The sequence below is a fragment of the Stegodyphus dumicola genome, chromosome 9 (assembly GCF_044657685.1).
Source record: "Stegodyphus dumicola isolate Sdum_Otavi_A_Nest chromosome 9, ASM4465768v1".
Lineage (NCBI taxonomy): Eukaryota > Metazoa > Arthropoda > Arachnida > Araneae > Eresidae > Stegodyphus > Stegodyphus dumicola.
The window spans coordinates 173,024,514-173,048,409 of record NC_140776.1 but is presented as its reverse complement, the minus strand read 5'-3'; the positions used below and the strand labels follow the sequence as shown (position 1 = coordinate 173,048,409).

The following is a 23,896-nucleotide window of genomic DNA, read 5'->3' as shown; positions in this document are numbered from 1 at the left end:
CTGTCATTAACGGTACCTGATTACCACACATTTCAAATTTGTAATAAGTGAATTTTATTTAAGTGAATTTTATTTGTAAGCACTTCTTGCCCTTTTAATTTGAGAATTTTTTTAAAAGAAGGATAAAATCCAATGTCATGAAATATTTGTTAACTTTAGAGCCCTATATATCAGATAATATAATCATTCAAAATTCCAATACATAATTTATTATGTTGAAAATGTTATAGTTGTCAGCCAAAAAGATTAAAAGCATTAGATACAGAATCACATATGATACAACTCATTTTTTATATAAACAGGTTTATTGTCTTAGAGAAATATTTTATATTGACTAACTCAAAGATACACAAACATGCATACATTCAATAAGAAGATGATACAAGAGATGATTGATTATTTTCTAATGGCAAGTCAATGACTAGTCAGTATAATGAGCACCATGAAAGCATAGTATGGGAAATCAGCACAAACTACTAGATACACGAAAGCAGACACTTCAATAGTTTTGCTATATGTCACAGAATAGATATGCAATTCACAAAAATGAAAATATAAAATTAATAGCTGTTACTGGAAAAAATAGTATGTTCATCTCTTTTTATCACAGAATTACACATGGCATTTTTAAAACTGGAACCTATCTAAAAATTTTACTCATTTAGGCAATTGGAGATTTTACAAATCAAATTAAAAAAAAAAAAAAAAAAATATATAAATCCTATACAATCAATTTCATCAGGCCACATTCAAAGAATTATGCAAAACATTATCTAACATAATTGACTTCCAATTTATAACAATTTGAAAATAAATAATCCAACATCTAACAAAATATATTGAGTTAAAAATAATATACTTGTACAAGAAATACTCTGTTATGTTAAAAACACACCAAATCTGTGCCAGTGAAGTGTTACTACATCGTGTACTAATATAAATGCAGAGTTTTTACTACTAGAATTAGTAGGAAATCATGAATTTGGAGTGCACTAGCAAACACACACATTTTCATTTTTTCTATATTATACGAGACAACTATTAGTCAGGATGAAAAAAAGAAAATGTATCCAAATACTAAATACTTTTAGCATTTTAGCAATAATTTTAAATAAAAATAAGATTAATAATAAAATACTTAAATTGCATCTAATTTTATGAATTATGGAAGATATTTAATAAATACAACATTTGATCTCTACTGTTGCAATTTATTATAAGATAAACTTATTTATCTGATAGTCAATGCTAGCTACACTGTCAAGTTCATAAAATTTTATCATTAAGTTTTTAATTATTCTTAATTAACAATTTGATGCACAAGTTTTATTTGATGTTAATTTATCAATCCAAATATATTCATAAATAGAGTAGAGTGCATGTAATTTAATAGAATTAAAATTTATGTTATAAATATTAGAGAGATTCAAATGAAATTTTAAAAAAATAATAAAAATTTGATTTATGATGAATATACAGATAGTGTGAGAAGATATAAATGTAAAACAAGATATATCAACAGATACATATTTGAAAGTTGATATTGCATTTATAATAAAATTTGTTTGCATAGTTACATTTTTGAGACACCCAAAAAACTGCAGAATTGAGGCAATGCAAATGCGATGGTCTTAAATATACCAAAGATTTTACTGCAGGTATAAGCTAATAATTTTTGTTTCGCATTATTGTATGGCTAATAAATTTTTTCTCTGTTAATTAATAAATTTCACTCAGTAACCGGATGCTCTAAATATTTTTTTTTTAAATTATATAAAAGAAACAAGAATTTCAGATCTATATCATGTATAAATTTATGTTAATATATATTTGTTATAACATAATAAATGGAAATATTACAAAAGTTATTTAGAATCAGACCTATGCACAGTGTAATATGAAAGGTACTTACATGAAGTAACACAGGGTATTTAATAAATATTTAAGAGATTTATATTTAAACAGAATATATTATGCTCAGATAGATGATAAAAAAGACTTAAATAAAAGAGAAGTCTAATTCTGAAAGTCCAGTGATGACCAAAAAAAGATATGTTTTAAAAACACAATTTAGATCTTGTAAGTGAATGAAGTTAAAAACCTCAAGCACTTTTTTTTTTCCATTCTCTAAAACTTTAGTTGAATAGTCATAATATATATATATTTAATTTAGAGCTATGATATAATATCTATTTATACACTGGGATATAGATATAACATAGTTTGCACTAAAGACACCATGAAAACAATTCAGATAAATGATATAAAGGGAAAAATATATTTTATGAAAGTTAAACAAATTAATAATAAGAAGCACATCAGAGTTCTAAACCTAAAACATAAACAACATAACATCGCATACATACTTTTAAATTACTTCATTCTAAATTTAGTGCACTCCATATAACAGTAAATTATACAGACTATGAATCTCTGGACCACTTTCATAGCAAAAAAGGCATATTAAAAACATGTATGAATTAATAATATAGTTTACATTACAGCATGTCAGGGTATTATGTACATGATTTGTATTTAGTAAAACTGGGACTCATGTTTCAGGGGGGAAATAGAGTCATTAGAAATGACCCGTAGCATTATAAAAACATTTACTAACTCATTTTTAACAAAAACAAGCCATTTTCTATAAAATGCTTTAGTAATGGACCAGCCATGCAATGGCTATTTAAACACTTGTCCTGCAATATGTGTCATTTAGTTAACATGTATCTATACACTATATAAATTTATAGTATATTTCCCCACTATATCCTATATTTTCAGCACTTTGGCACTTCAGAATACAAAGACTATACAAAAAGTAATTAAATACAAATAATTAGTTGTACCAATTTAATAACAAAGAATGTGGGGAAATTAAATTTTCTGTCCATCATTATAGGGCACTAAACACAAGTAGTTTTCTAGTTACTTTTACAATCTGGGATAATAATCATTCTAAATAGAGATTTGATAACAGACAATTTCTAAATTATTTTCTTATTATCAGTAACAATAATAAAAACATGGACAAAATACAATTACTTTTCTTCTCACAAAGAAAAAAAGCTAAATATTTCAATAAAATATGAAAATTAAGGTTGAAAAAAACATTTCTTAATAAACATATTTCTTCTCAAAATTATGAAAAAAATTTCAGCTTTAAATATCTGTACACACAACTCACTTTTCAATATTTTTTTTTTTTTTTTTTTGCTTTAGAAAATATTTGACATAACATGGAGAAGTATACAGAGATGTCAATAATAAATGGCATACTTTAAACATGAAATATAATGGATTCTGGTTAACCAGTGTGCAGTATTATCCATATTATCTAAGATGAACTTTTAAATACAATGCATATTTTTCTTGTAATTCATAAAATCTTTGCCAAGAAATATACCAAATTAATAAGCAGCTTGTATTTTTGGAATATGATAATTTAAATGAAAATAATAACTAATATAATTTAAGTAAAAATTTTCATGTCTAAGATAAAAATCTTAGTAGGAAGAATCATGTTAAAATGTGAAAAACGTACTGTTTATTTAAAATATACATATTTATTGTTATTGTTACTGTCATAGGTTAAAAAATTGATACTTTCTAACTAAGAATAATTCTTGACCAGAACCTATTTTACTTGTACTTTCACATGTCAGCAAAACTGCTTTAAAGTGCTTAAAATTTAAACCAAATGTATTAAAATCTGAAACTTTTCAATCTTTAAAAAAAATTTTTTTTTGATAAAATATATCAACATATTTTTTCTTCATCGAAGAAAAGTTGTTCACATATATAAAGTAAAAAAAAAAAGTATTGGAAATAGGCAATCCCCAAATTGTTTCATTTCTTTTTCACATTTAGGTCAATAATACAAGCAAGGAATAAATATGAAGAGGAATACATAATTAAATTATTTTTATTGACAAACTCATATATTCAGGATATTACTTCTCCAGAAATTCAAGATATTTATTTAAAGTTTGTCTTTCTTTTTTTTTTTTTTTTTTTTTAAATTTAAAGAAGGGGGGAAATTATTCATGATGTTTTTAAGAAATTTGCTTTACTAATGCAAAATTTCATAACAACTAGTAAATCCCAACTTTGATTTAAAAAAATTGCAAATAAATTATTTATAAAAATCAATTTTATTTAATTTTTTAATTTGCCATTTCTTAACAAAATATAATTGTTTCATTCCAAAATCCAATTATTTTTTACATTCAAATTAACAGCAATAACATTTTAATACTTTTAAATTTATTGTTAATTGATAAGGAAAAAGAAAAACTTATCTCATTCAATTAAGGACTTGAATAACATCCTTGCCTATTTATTAGAATGAAATAATTTTAATTAAGACTATAATAAAGATTAAATTATATTAGCATTTGTTCTAAAAATAAACTTTGCCACTGTAAATGCATTTTAATTCTTATAAAATATAGAGAGATTTTCCTCCTTTTTTTTTAATAACTGTAAGCAATTATTACTCTTCCTGCAGCAAAAGCAGATCTCAAGTAAAATGTCCTTCATTTTGCAAACATTTTATTCATAAAAATTACTGCAATTTTTTTTTTCATTATCAAAATTATGCTTTGAAAATTTTAAGTATTTTAAAATAGTCCTACTTTACTATGCCTAGAAAAAATACTGTATTTTTAAATATTTCAATGTTGAGAAATAAAAATATATCAAGAATTTTTTTTTTTTCCACATCAAGAAAATTGTTGCATATGAAAAGTGAAAAGAAGTACTGGCAACAGGTAGTCTCCAAGCAGTTTCATTTTTCTCCCTATTCAATTAAATAATTAATACAAGTAAGGAATAATCATGAAGAGGTAATTATGTAAAAACAATTTAAACTTTTTAAAATTAAATGGCAAATTTGATGAGCTAGAAATTTTAGAAAACCTATATACAGCAATTTTTTTTTTTTTTTTTTTTTTTTTTTTTTTTGGTTAAACATATGAACTTTTGAACAATCTAAGTCCCATAAATTTCAAACTGCTTTAAAATTATAACAAATTATGGAATAAACATGTAGATATCAACTCTCGAGATTATATGCCCCCTGCCAAAAATACAATTCCTATAAATACCAATAAAATAACAATCCCAATTAAATACTTTTATTACATATGTATATGGGATTGTGGTAAAGGATGCTCCTTTTCAAACACTACCAAATAATAAATGCAGATTTATTATTAATTAACTTTTTCTGAAACAGTACAGCTCAGCAAGTAGAGAAGGCAAGGCATAATTTAGAAATTAACATGATATTTAAATAAAGAAGTAACTACACTGTAACTTAGATTATGAAAACTGAAATGCCTAGGATGACATTCTTGAACAAAAAATTTTATTTTTGATTAAAGAAGTATAGACCCAATTGCAATGTAGAAACTAAATGCAATGTAGTAGTTTGATGTGATACTGACACATGTTGAAGAAATCAATTATTAGCTAGTCATATGACTAGTTTATTGATCTCAAAGCTCACAACAACTATCCAGTATACTGAAATTCAGATCATTTTATAAAAATTGTGCTTATAAATTAAACTATTATAATTTAGAGAACAATATGCTAGCTTCTGCAGTCACCAGAGAAAGTAAGCATTATTTAAGGTTATTATAATTTCAGAATTACTTCTATAGCAATAGAAGTAGAGTTCTGTATGTCGAATAAAAGTTCATTTAAGAGTTTAAAAAGAATGGGGGCTGTGCCCCTCACAATTTGAGAAGGTCAAATGACAGATATTCAAAATTAAAATTTTCATTAACCATCACTAAAATTTAAAATAGAAATTTTCTCATTTTATTGCAAAGAAACTATATTCAAAATTTCAAACATTAATGGATTAAAAGAACAATATAAAAATCATTTAAAAACTTATTTAATCTTCTGCATTTAATTTTTTTAAACTCTCTGACAACCCATTTCCTATTCAAATGCATAACTCAATACTTAAAAAGAATACTGTTTAAAAGAACGTGGAGTTATAATTTCATTTTAAATAGCAAGGAAAAAAATGAAGAAAAATCGCACAAATACAATACTGAATTAGGAAGCAAACAACCTATCACATTTTCTAAAAACTCTAATAAAAATTATAGTAAACTTTAGTACACGTCTTGAAAGGTAATTTACAGAAATAATATAATACATATTCACAAGTAGACTTATGTACAAAGAAAGATACATGGAAAGTAAGCTTTCCTTTGAAATTTGCAGCACAAACAAGGAAAATTAATTATAAATAAATATTTATCTTAAAAAAAAATTTTTTTTCCAATTCCTTTTCATTAAAGAAAAAAAGCAAACAACACATAAATAACTATTCATGAAATATCAGACAATCTTTTTCACAATAAAAAAAGCTTCTAGATTTATTACATACTTTACATTTTTAGAATTCATTTGGTATGTAAAGTGAATATTGCATCATTAGTAAATGTATATATTACACTGAAATTAATTTTTCTAAAATTTAAATTTCATTGCATAATTATTAATTTTCTGTTGAAACACATTTTATGATATAACTGCATTTAAATAAATAGCACACATTTTAAACCCCAACATTTAAAAATCATTTAGAAATTTCAAAATTTTAAAATTAATTTATCGTATTCTATAAATTATTGCTATATAAATGTGAGAAACAAAATTGAAACTGCATCTTTGTTAAAATAAAATAAATAAATGAACATATGTTAGAGAAGACAAATTCTAAAATGTTGTAAATGTACCATTGTAAAATTCATGGCACTTGAAAAAGAATGCTTATGGAGTTTTTCTCTTACATGTTATTTCAAAAGGGAAAAAATAATTAAATAAACATGATTGGAGAAAATTAAAGAATGCAAATATGCATTTTTTTAAATTGAAAATAATTTTCAAGAACTCTATTTAATTTACCTCCATCTTTCACAAAACTTCCTCGAAAATTAACTTGCACCCAAAGTTCTGCCATCAATCATGTTAAGTAAAATCTTATAAACTTTTATCTTTCACTTTGTAACAGAAGAATATAAAGTGCCAAAAATTTAGTGATACACTATAACTTCTTACGAAATATGAGTCTCTTCACATATATTTAGCAGAATATAAAAGATTCAACATAATATTTTAGAAGTAAAAATGAGGTATAAAAAGTCAAATGTATTTTTCTACAAGTTATTACAAGTCATTTCAAACAAATTGACAGATTTGCTCAGGCACACAGTTCTGACAAGGAGTTACACCAGGTTTCAAGTTTGTTCAAATAGATACACGACTAGAAAACTTTCAAGCCGCATTACTCGTCAGCATCAAATGCGCTATGTGATGATAGAGTAAACAAAGGCAGTACTGTACAAAGAGAATAATCATCGCTGTACAACATTCACAAGATCTCGTACTGTATTTTGTAAGTCTGAAAGTAACTTTGCACTATCACTACTGTTATTACTATTGCATGTCCTCAGTTGCTCACCTTGGTTTTCCAGGCGAGAAAGAAGTTCACGAAAACGAAATCGTCCATGGGGAGGTATATATTCTGCATAACCAGAACAAGATGTACGAAATAGCTGAACTTTATCAGTTAATTGAATGATACTCATGCTGCTAATACTAGTAGCATTCCTAAGTCCTACAATATTGTTTTCTAAAGCATTTGAAATTTCTATGATAGAAGCTTTGGTGTTCGCAAGTTCAGACTTAGAATTATCTTCATTTTCATTTTTCTCAAGGGACTTTTCCCTTGATGGCTGATCAGGAGCAGACTGAGATGTTGGGCTGTCAAGGCCTTTTACAACACTCCTGGGGAATAGCTGAGGCTTTAAAACAGGTTTTACCGGTTTTGTAGCAGGTGTCACTGGTACAAGTGGTCGACAACTCTTTACAGGTGGTTTCTGTGGTACCTGAGGTTTTGAAAGACTTCCAATTTGTATAACTGAATCATTTGCATTCTCGGAAGATTCACATCTTGTTAATTGAGAAGCATTATCACTTTGCTTTAAATCCTCTTTTTTGACATCACAAATGAGTAATGGTTCTTTAATGTGATTAGAATTTGATTTTATTTGCAAAGGAGGGGAACTTTTCCAAGAAACTAAATTATTTCTAGAGCTTTTCTCTGTCTCTCCAGAATCAGACTGAGTACTACTAATTTTTTGATCATGTGTATCTGGCATTTCAAAACTTCTTTTCATTCTTGATTCAAGCTGCTGAGTCATGATTTTGGGACATATCTTTTTAATACCTTCAGGTGGCTTTTCGAAACTGTGGCCACCAGATTCTTTCTCCCACAACTTTTTTAAGCTGCTTATGCTACCAGAACTGTGCCTTTTATTCTCATCTTCACCTTCTACAACACTGGTTTTATCTGGATTTGACACTTCAGTAGTCTCATGCTTAATTTCTCCATCAGAGAGGACACTTGTTCTTTGTACAGGAGGGGTAATATGATCTTTAAGTTTGTCTTCTTCAAGAGAGGCACACATCCTTTCTAACACAGGCTTTGAATATATGTTTCTTTTTTTATCCACATCTATATGATTTTCAGATACATGATTTGTGGTAATACTGGCAGTTTCTATGCTATCACATGGGTTATTTTCGAGAGGCGACTTTTCTTTAGTAACTTGTAGTTCAATTTTCGGAGACTGATCAATTGGTGATGTTTTGGTTATGGCACCTTCATTATTATTTTGAGAAGTCTCAACAGTTTGAGCAGAAGTATTACCCATTTCTACAGCTCGTTTGCGAGCTTTCATTTTCAAGCTCTCAAAGAGTTCTGACACTAACTGAGCTGCTGGGTTTGCTGGAGGAGTGGGTGCAGGAGTTGCCTTGTACCTGGAATTAGATATTGGTTTTAGATTTTGTCGAAAATCTGCAGCACTTGGAGGATTATCAGTGGTGTTAGATTCAGATGATGGTTCAACTGCACCTGAAGGAAGAAAATCAGTGCAGGCTTTTGGCTCTTTTGTTTGTTGAGGACTATTAGCATTCGAACCTAAGGAAGATGCAGAAGGGCTTTGAATATGATCTGAAGCAGAATTAGACATTGGAGATTTTTCATTGTTTCGCCCAAGCTGCTCATCCATTGAACCACTTTTGACAAGTGTATGCTTGGGCGGACTAGGAGGCCGATCCTTGGGGCGCTTTTTTAATGTCCGACGAACTAAACCACATCCAAATGGTGGAGGAGACTGATTAGAAATAAGCCTTTCATCATCAACAGAATCCCTGTGTTTCAAATTAACACCAAAAAGTGCAGCACTCTCTCCAGCTGCATCTTTAAGCTCTTTTGCACTTTTGCTATTATCTTCAGATTTACCAGTTTTTAATGCGTAACGATCACCTTTTTTGTTTCGCGGTAGCCTAGGAGAAGGAACAGGTTTCACAGCTAAGTGGTGAGTTTCAGGAATAGATCCAGTTTCAAAAATTTCACTTGATTTTGTATGTGTTAAATCAGACTTTTGCCTCTGTAAAACACCATGAGAAAAATATCTAGACATATCAGCATTCTGACGCAGGTTTGCTAATTGCGCATTATTGATATTTGTTGTTGTTAAGGTAGCACAGTTACCCTGATGACTACCAGCTTCCATAGTATGTGAATACATCATATCTGAGCTCACTTCTTTTAATACATCTAAATCAGATTCTAAGACAGGTTCAGGCTGCGAGCCAGCATGAAGACCATGCTGCCTTAATGATTCCAAATAAGCACCTATTCTAGCTCCTTTTGGCAAAGTCCCATATCGATTTATTGCTCTTTTCACATTTTGAACTTCTAAAGCTGCGATTTGGACTTTTTTGGGCTGTGTCTTATTATTTGTTTGAGCATTATCTTTCATTCGCTGTTGAATATTAGGAGGGTATGTTCTAGTCTTTTTCAGTTTCTGTTGTGATGAATTTTGAATAGCATTTGGAACACTCAAAGCTGAAGTTGCAGTATGACTTTCAGAATCTTCAGTGTCAGGAGTTCTTTCTTGAACATCACTTTCTGTTTCACCAGCACTACTATTTAAATCTTGGAGTTCTTTGTTAATATTTTCAAAAACTTTTTCTAATCCATTGACTGCTTCTTTAGATCCTTCAGACCCATCTTCTCCATTAGGTTTATCTTGATAAGTGCTATCACGGAAGGAACTTGTTCTTTTTGGAGGCACAGGAGCTGTTTTACTACGAGGTCCAGAACGCCTTAACTGAACAATGGTGGATTTAGCAACAGGAACTACTGTCTGCTTTGATTGAGTACTGCCACGGTTTCCTTTAAAAAAAAAATATATATATATATATTGTTACTTTTAAAACAAAGTGATAATTCATCAACTGAAATTTTCAGCTAAACTGAAGAGAACTTTTGTATTTAGTGGGGCAAAATAACCATTTATACTAAACATTACGTGCTTGAGCACTACAATACCTATACTACAATGTTAAAATAATAAATATATATATTAAAAAAAAAACTAAATGCTTAATTTAATATTTGTCATATAAAATAACAGCTATTTGACAGTAAGACATATATTTCAAAGAATCTTGAAATTCTCTTTACTTTTTCAAAGCTTATCAGTCAACTGTCTTAACAGACAAATGTGTAATCCTAAAAAGTATTAAATAGAGGTAAAAAAAAATTCATTTCATAATAATGAACAGACACGACTAAGAAATTATTTTAAACCAATACACACAAATTTGTAATAACCTAAAAATGATTAATATATGAATGAATACAAGTAACTTCCCAAATAATAAATTACCACCAACTTTAAAAAGCACATCAGCTTGGAATCCCTCCCCACCCCCAAGTAAAAACTATGAGAACCTAAAAAATAAGCATATGGAAATCTGAAACATTCCTCAACCTTTTTTTGTTAAATTTATTATACCTAACCAGCTAAAAGACATTTTTAATTAATGTCAAGCAAAATCATGTAGTAAGAAGCAGCACACTTTTGATTTACCAAACAATGACTGCACCATGTTAGGGAGAGGGCAATGACTGCACCATGTTAGGGTAGCAAGTATTAATTTTGTTTTATATTAATTAACATTAAAAACAATTAAGAACCACATTCATAGTTTAACATATGAGTTATTTCCTTAACGTGAAATTTCAGCTAATATGTATACATATAAAAGTATATTAAATATTTATTTTTCTTCACCAAACAATAATAAAAGTTCAGAATTTTAAAATACTTTAAATATACAGTAATGAATTACCATTAATATAGTATTTTACCCTTTTCATAAGAATATTCTTCTTACACTGGATATACATTAAAACACAAACATTTATTTTTACTTTAAGATAAGTCAGTTAAATTAGAGGTTACAGGAAAATAAAGCCATAATATATGAAGTAATGCAAGTGTAATATTATCAATCTGTTATTTTTTTTTTACATGTATAAATTATTGTATGCAATTATAAGTATTTTCATTTGTATGCTATTATAAGTATTTTCAATCTCCTGTATTTTGGAAATATAATCATTACTTCAATATTTGCAATTATTATCCAATATTAGTACACATATCAGTTGGATAATACACAAAATGCAGTTTTCAATTACAAATAACAATATATATATATATATATTGAATATATATATATTCAACATTCAACTCAATATTGAATATATATATATATATAATAATAATCTAGAATGATTTATTTAAAATATACATTGGTTATCATTAATCAAGGAAAAGTCACAAAAATGATGACTACTCAAAAAGTTACATGTAGAATGAAACTGACCCATAGTATACCTTACAACACACAGTAAGTTATAAAATAACACGAAAAGAAATTACCAGACAATTATGGCTGCAATATGGAAAGATTTGAGATGAGTTTGAGTTGTGGTTCTATAATCCCTCTATGCCTATAACAACAAATATCGGTCATCAGCGCTTGTCGTTGCGGTTGACTGACTTGGCTAAAATCCTCAATGTTGAATTTGTGGTTAGAAATTGTTGCCAAAGTCTGTGAATCACAGAACTCACATTTACCCGTCTGGCAACTTCTGTGTGATTTTGGCCTGCCTTTTGTCTCCCAACAGCTCTACGTCGCAGTTCTTCAGGCAAATGACGCCTGGAGGTCATTATTACAAATTGGCTATCCCAGATTTCTTATCACAATGAAATTTGCAGGCTTGCTCTCAAACATGCAATTCCATGCTCCTCGCAGATGACACATTCTGATTGCAGCACCACTAATTTGCATGCTGCCGTTTTATTCAGCAACTCTTATTTCATAACATATTCAAATTGTATACAGATTGGCTTATTTTTGAATGATTTATTTTTGTGATTTTTCCTTAATTTTTGGAAACCAGTGTATATATATGTGCAAGATATTGCTTACAAAATATTTTCAGAAGTTACGACTTTCACTGACATTTGATAACAATATGTTTCTTATTTCTATTTAAAAATTCGCAAATAAATTCTCTTTTGATGAATAAAAAGCTTTGCTCTGGGAAATTTCCAGATGCTAAATGTGCATGAGCAAAGAATATATAATAAATTTCGTTTTTCCAATGAACTGCAAATGAGTTACACACAGAAACACGTGTGGAAATAATAACATGTTCTGTACTTCACATGGCTAAGTTACACATAAAAAGTGCTACTTAGTCATGTAAATCACAAGAAATATTATTCTAACTAAAATATAGGGGCTAGTCTAAAAGAAACATTTTCAAAGTTGCATACTGAGTAAAATCAGTATATATATTCAGTGAAGATTATATAAGTAGCTTTTGATTATCAATGTTCAAATGAAGAACATGTTTCCCCCTCCCCAACCAATATATAAACAATACAAAAAATGAGAAGACATTTTTTTAGAAACATTTCCAGCCCTCCCCTCTTTTTTTAAATTTAGGAATTGAATTCTTTTGTTATGCTGTGGCTTTTAACAAACTTTACTTCTTAGTTTATCATAAAGGCTATTCTTTTATGTATTATTTCTTGGCAATACAAGAATATAAAATTTGTGTGAAATTCAACATATGTGAAAACAATGAAATGTTTCGCAATTAAACACTGTATTAAAAATATGAACACTAATGTTAAATGCATTTGAATGTGAAACACTGCATTAAAAATAATATATATTACAGCAAATACTTTTTTTAATTGATTTAACATTAATCTATGTGGATATCTCAAAAATGTAGAGTCAGTCACAAAATGGTCATAACTAATGTTATCTTGTATTTAAATATACAGATTTAACATTAATCTATATGGATATCTCAAAAATGTATAGTCAGTCACAAAATGGTCATAACTAATGTTATCTTGTATTTAAATATACAGATTTGCTAGAGTATTAAAACCAATACCATTTTAAAATGCACACCTATAGTTTTCTGTAAAATAATAGATGAATTTGTGCTGTTAAGGAAAAATAAATAAAATAAGTTAAATTACTGAAACATACTTGCACAAATTCCACTATGTAGTAACTTAAATCTTTCAATATTTTGATTCATCGCATTAATTCTGAATAAAAGTTTTGACTTCTAAAGTTCATCAAGTGAATTTAGGTTTTGTATTTTATTTGGCAATGATAGCTTTCATAAAATGAGTAATTCTTCAACTATAGTCATTTACAAAACATTTCATTTTTTCATTTCAAGTCAAGGATCCTAAAAATGTTTTAAGCATATTCAGCCACATTATTTTTAGAAGTAGTAATAATGAATATAATTTTAGTGGAAAGAAAAATAACTACAAGCTTGCATTCTTCTGGTACATACTGAACTAACTGCATATAAAAAAAAGCAAAATGTAGTAGTGCATGTACTTCATTTCATCCATGTTAAGAATCACAGTTACTCCTCATGTAAACATTTGTAAAAATAGGGTCTATCTTGAAATCAATCATGTATTTAGTATCAGTGTCCCCATAAAATTTTTTAACATAGTACAAAACTCTTCGTACACATTCTGTTTGTTCATTTGAAAAAGTTGCTCACCAGTATTATCATAGGCTCAAGAGATTAATTTTGCAGTAATTACAATAAAGAGAGTTAAAAAGAAAAATATTACTCTAAATGTGATGAAGACTCTATTAATGCAAATAATACAAGGTGTGGCTATTAATTTTCAGGTCTGCTAAAATAACACCAGAACAGATGATCAGAAAAACTTAATATGTTTCGAAGTAATCTCCACTGGCCGTAACACACTTTTGTGCTCGGCCGTATAAGTTGTTGAAACAACTTGTAAAGTCCTCTTTTGGAAGGCTCTTCAATCTCGACGTCACGCTCTTCTTGATGTCTTCAACATCCCCAAAGCGTGTTCCTTTGATCACAGTTTTGAGTTTGGGAAACAAAAAGAAGTCAAGCCCGAACATTCCTAAACTCAAAACTGCGATCAAAGGAACATGCTTTGTGGATGTTGAAGACATCAAGAAGAATGTGACGTCGACATTGAAGAGCCTTCCGAAAGAGGACTTTAAAAGTTGTTGCCACAACTTATACAGCCGAGCACAGAAGTGTATTATGGCAGATGGGGATTCCTTCGAAACATATTAAAAGGTCACATTTTTGACATCATCTGTTCTGGTGTTATTAGAGCAGTCCTGGAAATTAATAGCTACACCTTGTAAATGATATCAATGCAAATAATAGATGTAAATATCAATGGTATTATCACATGTATTAATATTACAATCTACTTTGCATTAATGGTTCTGAAAGCATATCATTAGAATCTGAATTCTTCAAAATCACTTTAAAGAATTAGATTTTGACACTGTTACAAAAAGAAGATGAAAAACAGCATAGCTATTTTGCATTATATTGTTATCAATAAATTGAATTTTATTACAATAAAAATATTCATTTAATACATTTTAATTTTTTAAAATCAACATGTTTTGTCTTGCCAATGCTGAAATCAGAGATGTGCCTTAGAATGGAAACAGAGAGAAAGAGAGATACATGTAATATTATATAGTCTTTAATCAACTAAATCATAATCAAGCCTTAAAAATTAATAAATAAATAAAATCACTACTGAATACTAAAATGAGAAATTTCACACAGAGAAATTTATTCATCATGAATTAATGTACAAAAATATTTTATAATCTAAGCAAAGTTTTTGAAGCAGATGAAAAGAATTTATTCAAATTTTTATTCGAAAAACTATTCCTTCTCCTAAATTTTTACAAAACTGTAAGTAAAAATAAAATTCTTACCCTGGTCATTTTCGTCTGTAGCTAAAGCTTGGATATTTGAACTACTACCACCATGTTTTTTAAAAGTTGATGGAGGAGTCTGCTGTTCCAATTGTTTTTCAACCTCTGAAAAGGTTGAATAAATCATTTAGATCTATACTATGCTTCACTTAAATCCATATAATATAACAAAATTAAAAATAAAAGAGTAGTTTTCAAACTAGGGTCTGCAGATACATAACAACAAAAGTAAATTATAATACAGTAAATTCTTGAGAAGATCCTACTTGAATGATATTAGGTGAAAACTGGAAGTTGCCAACAGAAACAGATGTCAGTCAGTAGACACTAAAAGCCTGATATTACCTACAATATACTGTTAACAACTTCCATGACTGTCTGTCAGTGCTGTAACATTACAGTATCTACTTATAGATAACAGATTTCATTCTTATGAAAAGAATAGGCCAAGCTCCATAGGAACTCTCCTCCCAGTCAATCTGAATGACCAAAAAATAAGGTTTTATATATTGAAGACTTTGATGCACCACTCATTGTTTTTTGAGAGGTGAAGAGTGGGAGATAAAAAGAAACATAGACTGTTCTTGATCTGGTTATGGACTGAGACATTAAGCATACACTGAGACATTAAGCATACACTGAGACTTTTCTTAGTGTATAAAGTACAAAATGTACTATTTACCTCAACATGTTTAATCTAGTTGTTAAATTGCTAAGTTTTGAACAAAATATCCTTTAAAAAAATACATCTGGTTTTTCAATTTGAGAGATTTCTGCAGCATTAAATTAGGTAATTCAGAATATGGATTCTTCACAAGAAGGACCAGTTACTGGAATATTTCAAACTGATTTTCTTCATACCTAAATTTCAAGATGGTTTCTCCTCCCCCCCCATCAAAACCCTAGTCAAATAGTGAATATTTCCAGGTTTAAATTACATCACTTAAAAAGAAATTTGTTTGTATATGTAGTCCAAGATCTAAATGGTAATGAAGGTATATTCACCCCATAAAAAGTCTAGCCAATTAAATAATATTTCTAGAATTAAACTAGGTCGACTAGAAAGAAATTCTGTTTGTATATTTAATTAAAAACATGGGGGGAGGGGGTGTAACCTTTTGAATTCAATGCAAATTCACCTTACCAAAATACTATCCACACAAAAAAATATTTCCAAATTTAAATTCACCTATAAAAAAATTCCATCTTCATATGCAATTCAAGGTGTGAATATATTAAAAAATACACCCTATAAAAATCTTAGCCAAATGAATACTTCCAGCTATGTCTACAGTATACTTTCAAAGTAATTTCTAACGGCCTTTCACACACTTACTACAATTAAAAAGATATTTTTAAATATTTGAACTGAGTCTTAAAGCGAGAAGAAATTGATCATTAGGAATCATAGCAAAATAGCAAATTCCTCAAATATTTAATAAATAGCTAAAGGTATTAAAATATTTGTAACCTACAACTACAAAGTTTAGATAATATATTACAGTAATAAAGCCAACTGATATTCAATCATTTTATAGTTGTAACAATTTTAAGGAAATAACTCTTAAAAACTATATAAAATAAGGTTCCATAAATATACAACTTATAAATGAGGAAAAGAAAATTCTTATATTATTGCCATGAAACTAAATGGATAAGTAAATGAAAAATTATAAAGAGAAAAATGTGAGGCAGCATACCTTCAGTTATACTAGAATTTTGAAACATAGTTTCAAGTGTTAAATGAATGTCTTTAAATGTTGGTCTTTCTGAAGGTTCCCAGTGCCAACCTAAAAAATGAAATGTTGAAATTTTATTTGTTTTGATTAACAGTTTAAAATCTTTCTCTCATTTTCTCTATTATTTAAGATATTACTTATTTAAATAATAAGTTTGTCTCTGCCAGTTACATGATAAAGATACCAACCAAATAGCCAAGAGTTTGATCATGAATCCCTAAAATTCCAAAGAAGGACATAAGTAAGTGATGTTTTCTTGAATATAATTTAAAAAATACCTAATGTCCTTTATATATATATATACAAACATAAACAAAAAGAGGGAAGGATTATTAAGAATCCTGTGCTGAAAATGAAATTTACATTACTTTTGCCACAATGTCATCAGGGTGTTGGTACAACGAAAGAAAAAATAAATAATACAGCCTGTTTCTTAATCTACAAAGCTATAAATTAAAGTTTAAAATTTAAAAATAGTTTTAAAAAAATAATAAAAGTAATATGTGTCTTTCTTAGTCCAACCTCTACAGCCCAAAGCAAACAGTGCAAAAAATTTAAAAAGTACAGCAATTGAAATATAGACCAATTTATACAGTTATTTTAAATAGATCGAGTCCAAAAACAAATCTTGCAAAAATAATAATCGAATTTTTGAAAACAAAACCATATGCAAATTTTTAAAACATACAGGTCAGGGGGTAAAAAAGAAAAAAAAAATCATAAACAAGCAGTAAATCTTAGAAAATAAAAATTTACAATTTTACTAGAAGAGTTCAAATATATATATATATATATATATATATATATATATATATAAACAGAGGTAAAACAACATATGAAAAAATTAATGAAATAAATGAAAATTTTATAAAAAATAAAAATAGAGGAACACATCCTTAAAAATATGTAACATAAAAGCAATAAAATTTTTAAATGAAAAATTTTAATAATTTATAATACATCAATAAATGTTTTCAAGTGAAAAATCTTATTGCTCTTGTGTTACAGATTTTAAGAAAACTTACAATCAGAAATAATTTTATTTTTTGATCAAATTTTCATTTATTCTTTAAGCTTTATTGCTTACTTATTTAAGCTTTTCTTTTTAAACCCAGCTTGTAAGTTTTAGTAAGTAGGGTTCGGACTGATAAAGATAGAGATTAACTTTATTGTTTTCTAAGACTACTTTCAAATTTTAAATTTTGTGTATTTTTTCAGACCAGAAAACAGGCTGTTTTATTTTCTTCTTTCATTGCACCAACCCCCTGATGATGATGCAGTGAAAGATGTAAATTTCATATTTAGTTTTTGGTTTTAGCATATTTTGTTCTCCTATTTCTTGTGGTTTACTACCATTCATTTGGTTTTTTGGTTTCTGCATATGATTTATTTCGAATTGAATATGTGATGAATTTTAAAGCCAATTTTTTTATATAGACATACATAAGACTTTAATTGTCTGGATACATTTAAAGATGCATGTCTGTGTACTTAAAAATATTATGACTAATATTTTTGAATATATGCAAAAGTGTACAATACAGCTGAAACTTATGTTTGAGCATTTGAAACATAAGGTGCAAGGTCTGATAAGTATCCAACTGTACTAAACCTCCTTGTTGAATTTTATTTGCCTAAGAATATTATTTATATGTCTACGAATATTATTAGGGAAGAATAGTTGTAAGTAAAACTAGTAAAAACATCAAACAAATGTTAAGTGAGTAAACATTTAAAAATCTGAAGTAGAAACTGAACAGACAGATGGATTGGACAACTTGATCAGATTCAGCAACTATTTTCGCATGGATCCAAAAGGGAGTAAAAAAAGGAAATTAGAAAATTGATATACCTAAAATGCATGGAAAGATGTATCTGGAATAAATAATCCAGTTGACGTTTCATGAAGAGGCTTTTGGGAATTAGCTGATGAGCAGCCTTACACATGTAAAGAAAAATGAAGAATGACCAAAATCCAAACTTGTCTAAAATCATGAAGGCATACCTTAAGAAATCAGAAAAAGCATAATCAAAACAAATATAAATGTAGGAACTAGAGAAATCTTACACAGGATTTCACCCTTCTTCATTCAGTACCTGACAGAAAGAGATTAATGAAAATGAGAACACAGACCTTCAGCAGAAAGGATATGAGAATTTTTTTTGCTTATCAATAATACTGCTATGAAAGCACAAACTGTGCATATGCTTATCACATAACAAACTGTGCATATGCTTATCCCATATAAAAATAATGAGCTTGGACAACTACAGTTTCAGATATTAAGGAATCATATTCAAGAACATTATAAATTTTGCAAAGTAGCAAAATAATTTGATACATTATCCTAAAATGTATCCAATGTAAACAATTCATTATGACTCATACAGAATCTGAATATTGAGTAAGACACTACAAAACTCATGTGTGAGGAAAGAGGAAACATTGCCATCATGCAGCACAGTTTTTCACACACCAGAGCTTTAATCCTCTAGCTGTTCATCCCGCGATTTCCATGGGCAACTCAAATGTAGCAAAATCTGCTCATCCCACGACAGGGTTCATAGCCACATTTTAGTGAAAAAAATAAGCACCTATAAGCACTTTTCAAGTACATTTTAAGAAAAAAAATAAGCACCTGTCTAATTACATTAAACACAACTGCATAACCTTAAAAATTAGACTTGTAATTTAAAATATGAGAAATGCCGTATTTATTAAGAGAATAAGCATTACCTCAACCATGGAAAATAATTACTTTTTTTTTTTAATTTTAAATAACCGTTCAATTTACAGAACTAGTTCACAATGAGAGAAAAAAAACTATGCAGAATTAAACTATATTACAAGATTAAATGATGAAATTTCAGTTCAAAATAGAGAAAATAAATAATAATACGGCATATTTATTGTATTCGCTTGGAACCTAATAATAAATACAATTTATTTTTCCACTCATATTGATATTTAAATAATTTAAAAATTTTCATTGTATATCAGTTTTCCCTTAACAGATATTGCAAGCAAATTAATTTAAGTAAAAAAGAGGAACATTTCTGAAATCAGAAGACAGAAATTTGCTTCATGCAATTATCCTTAACTAACCCGCATACTTGGAAATTGGCGAATATTTGGACAGTCGAGCATAACTTGAAAAAGAGGAGCGGAGGGGTAGACTGTAGTTTTCCGCTAAATAAATGCTTTTGACATTTCGATATGTGTATCATATAAAAATAAACCAATGGAACTGAAAAATATTCTGCTTAGCAAGCAGAGTAAAACTCTTTTAAGTGTTCATAATTAATTTTGATATTCTGTCCGAGATTTGTTTATCTCTGCAAAATATTGCAAACGTTATTGCGCAATACGTGCGCCGTAATTCTTCCCTGCGTGATATTATGCAATCGGAATCAACAGCTGCCGGTATTGGGAGAATAAAGAACTAAATAACTGGGGTGTTTTTAATTCTAATTTTCAACAGACGGTGTTAAATTTCCGGAACAGAATAATTTTTCGCTTGGGTTGGTAGACTGCAGAACTTTTAATCCTATTCAATCCAGATTGGAAAGTGACACACACACACACACACACACAAAAAAAAAAAAAAAAAAAAAAAGTCCGTTGCTTGTTTTGCAGCGAACTGCAATGGTTTCAATATTCGAGATTTTCTGGAGAAAGGGGAGAACCTCCCAATCTTCGTACTGTATAATGCATTGGCCAAAAAAATGAAATTATTTTGACTATTCGATTACTTTCCCTTTATTTAAGCCATTCCGAATATTATTCCTTAGAAAGCTAATTTAACTAAGCTAACCATTTTTGGAAGTTTATTATACTTCAGCAGTTACTGCAACTATGTTATTATAAACATTCATACATATGCTCATAATATAAGCATAACAATCATAATAAACACGAATATGAACTGACCAAGCGGAACAAGAATGCAAATTATAAAGAACTTGAAATTCAAACGAGTGTAGTATTTGGGTGGGAGGAAAAGAATGCCGAATGCACCGGAATTTTCTACTGCTTTTGCAATTTTTTGACCAATAGAACGACGGGCACCTGTCTGTACTCTTCGTGCACACCAAAGGTTATGCTAATGCAGAGAAAGGGGGAAAAGCTATTTCCGGGAGTATGATTCACCATCTGACATTCCATATTAGGAAGAAATGTTGTTTATTTCGTTTCGGCTTTGGTACGGGGAAAAATAGCGCGTTCATTAAAAAAAAAAAAAAAGGGGGGGCGGGGGGCTTTAAAGAAAAAGTAAGCACCTATAAGGGCCTTTATATTTTATTTTCAAATATAAGGACTTATAAGCACTTATAAGGACCGCTACGAACTCTGCACGATTTCCACGGGCATGTGTTTTTCTTCCTTTAATGAGGAATGCATCCCGTTTTTTCCCTGTTTAACCATTGAAATAAATTATATACAGTATTAGACATTTAGTTTATGTTTTAGCCAACAGATATTGTTAGTTGTCCACTAAATTGTAGCATTTGAAGCCACGTGGTATTACCGGTCAAACTTCACTTTTTGCCGCTTTTTTCTTACAGAAACGGCTGCTAGAAAATGTTCAGTGATTATCTTGTATATTTAATTAAATTATTGAATTATTATTTAGATTTATTGAATCTGGTGCAAAAACTGTGAAGTTGGACTCTGACTTGAAGTCTGTTTTGAACACTATCATACTAAACTTTTCCTCAGTGCTTTATATTTTCTTAAATTTTATACATTTTGCTTTTTTATATTATGCAATAAATAGAAATAAACTGTAATTTGACTGAAATTTATTAAAAAAATTTTTTTGTGATAACTTATGAAATCGGTTTTCCTGGCAACTTTAGTTTCTCGTGATAAAAATCTATATAAGAAGTATTTTCTAGAAAGAAAAAGTTCATTTTTCAATTCTCCAATATACTCTTAGACAAAAAAAAAAAAAAAAAAAAAAAAAAACCATGCGCTGAGAAGATATAAAGCAAATTGGACACAAATTGATATGCATACAGGTTTCGATGGAAAATGCAAAACTTTACATTTTGGCTGCCAATAAATGAAAAATTGTCGCTACAGCGCATCTGATCTGCACAACTGGCAGGATATTTAAGAGGAGAAATTACGATTCCAAGTCATAAATTCTTCACGAATTTCATTCTGTGTACTCTGGTAGACAGTAACTATGCCTCGCATACAGGTGCATGAACGATATGCGCAGTTGTCAGAATTTGAGAGAGGTCGAGTAGTTGGGCTCAAAGAAGCCGGTTGGTCTTATTGGCGAATAGCTCGACATTTGAGCAGGAATGATGCCACTATGGATGATGTTGGCAAGAATGGGTGAACCATGGGTGCACACAGCATCAAGAAGGAATCGGTAGGCCTAGAGAAATGACAGATCATGAAGACTGAGCAATCATCAGAGCGGCACTCACAGCCCGAGGTGCATCATTATCATCGATTGTACATGCAACTAGTGCTTCAGTGACCACAAGGACCATTCATAGACGGTTCACAGAAAAGGGGCTGAGGTCACGGCGCCCCTTGCGCTGACTACCATTAACCTCTGTACAATGTCAAGCCCATTTGCAGTGGTGTCGGGCTCAGTTGCACTGGAATGTCACTGACTAGAAAAGTCTTCAGTGATGAGTCCCGCTTTGAACTGAGCCCCGATGACCAGCGAAAGCGAGTCTGGAGACGCCTCGGACAGCAGTGTGATACCAACCTGACTATCTTCCAGCAGACAGGCCGACAAACAGGTGTGATCATCTGGGGTGCCATTTCATTTCATAGTAGGACCCCTTTGGTTGTCCTCCGTCGCAACCTTACAGCACAGCGTTACATCGACAAAGTTCTAAGGCTTGATGTGTTGCCCTTCATGTCACACCACTCTGAGCTTACATTTCAGCAAGATAATGCCCGCCCCCACACTGTCCTATTGAGCACATTAGGAGCATTATGGGCAGGGCTTTAACCAGCTCAGGATGTTGACGATCTAACGTGCCAGTTGGACAGAATTTGGCCCGATATGCCTCAGGAGGACATCCGTAACCTCTATCAATCGATGCCAAGACAAATAACTGCTTGCAAAAGGGCCAGAGGTGGATGAACGCGTTACTGACTTTTTCACTTTGTGAAGCTCAATCACTTCAATAAATCATCCAATTTTTCTCAAACTGTAATCATTTGTTTTTCTGTTCATGTTTTTGTCCCATTTGGATAACTCCTTCTTGGTGAATCTTTTTTTTTTTTTTTTTTTTGGTCTAAGAGTGTATATAGATTTAAAATATGGAATAATAATAATAATACACACTTTTTGAAGCGATTTTGATCCATAAATTTAGCATTCAGAGGGTTAATTGATTTCACTGAATGTCTTCCTTCAGCAGCATTAAAACTTGACAGTAAAACTTGTCTAACCACTGAGAATGAATTCTTGATGCAGAATACCATCTATTGCCATGTACAGAACTAGCCTGAACATTTTTTGATACAGCCTCACGTGAATTCTGAGCTCCAACACATTATGAATTTGGAGAGAAAAAAAAAAAGATGGTAATGAACATAAACCAAGGACTAAAGTTGATGACTCCAATATTCTTCCTTCAAAGCAAGTTACTGTTACACACAATGGGTGAATTGTAAAACCCATTCAGAGACTGAATTTTTGACAAGTGTGACATAGATTCAGTTTTTTCAAAACTCGAGGTTTAAGGATAACATGGCTGAGCAAGATTTTTATAATTTTCATGAGAAAGTAATGAGAAAGTCTTAAGTATATGAGAGAATTCATATATTTGAGATTCAGATAAGTTTTAAGCATATGTGGAAAATAAGTATAATAAATAACAAAACTAACATTATTCAAGCTTAAAACTTCATCACTATGTGATAGAAACAAAGACAAAATTTTACGGAA

The 23,896-nt window shown here is 29.6% G+C and overlaps 1 protein-coding gene across 3 annotated transcripts in view; it reads right to left on the bottom strand.

Annotated features, from left to right (window-relative positions):
• Nucleotides 1-1,493: 1,493 nt before the first annotated feature.
• Nucleotides 1,494-23,896, bottom strand: part of LOC118185970 (uncharacterized) — a 166,643-nt gene continuing 144,240 nt past the window's right edge. For all 3 annotated transcript variants that reach the window (XM_035355944.2, XM_035355945.2, XM_085824355.1), the window contains exons 9-11: nucleotides 16,935-17,024; nucleotides 15,235-15,339; nucleotides 1,494-10,273 (exon numbers count right to left, since the gene is read on the bottom strand). In XM_035355944.2, the coding sequence (XP_035211835.1) occupies nucleotides 7,383-10,273; nucleotides 15,235-15,339; nucleotides 16,935-17,024 (3,086 nt within the window). In that variant the 3' untranslated portion in view covers nucleotides 1,494-7,382. The remainder of the gene's footprint in view (nucleotides 10,274-15,234; nucleotides 15,340-16,934; nucleotides 17,025-23,896) is intronic.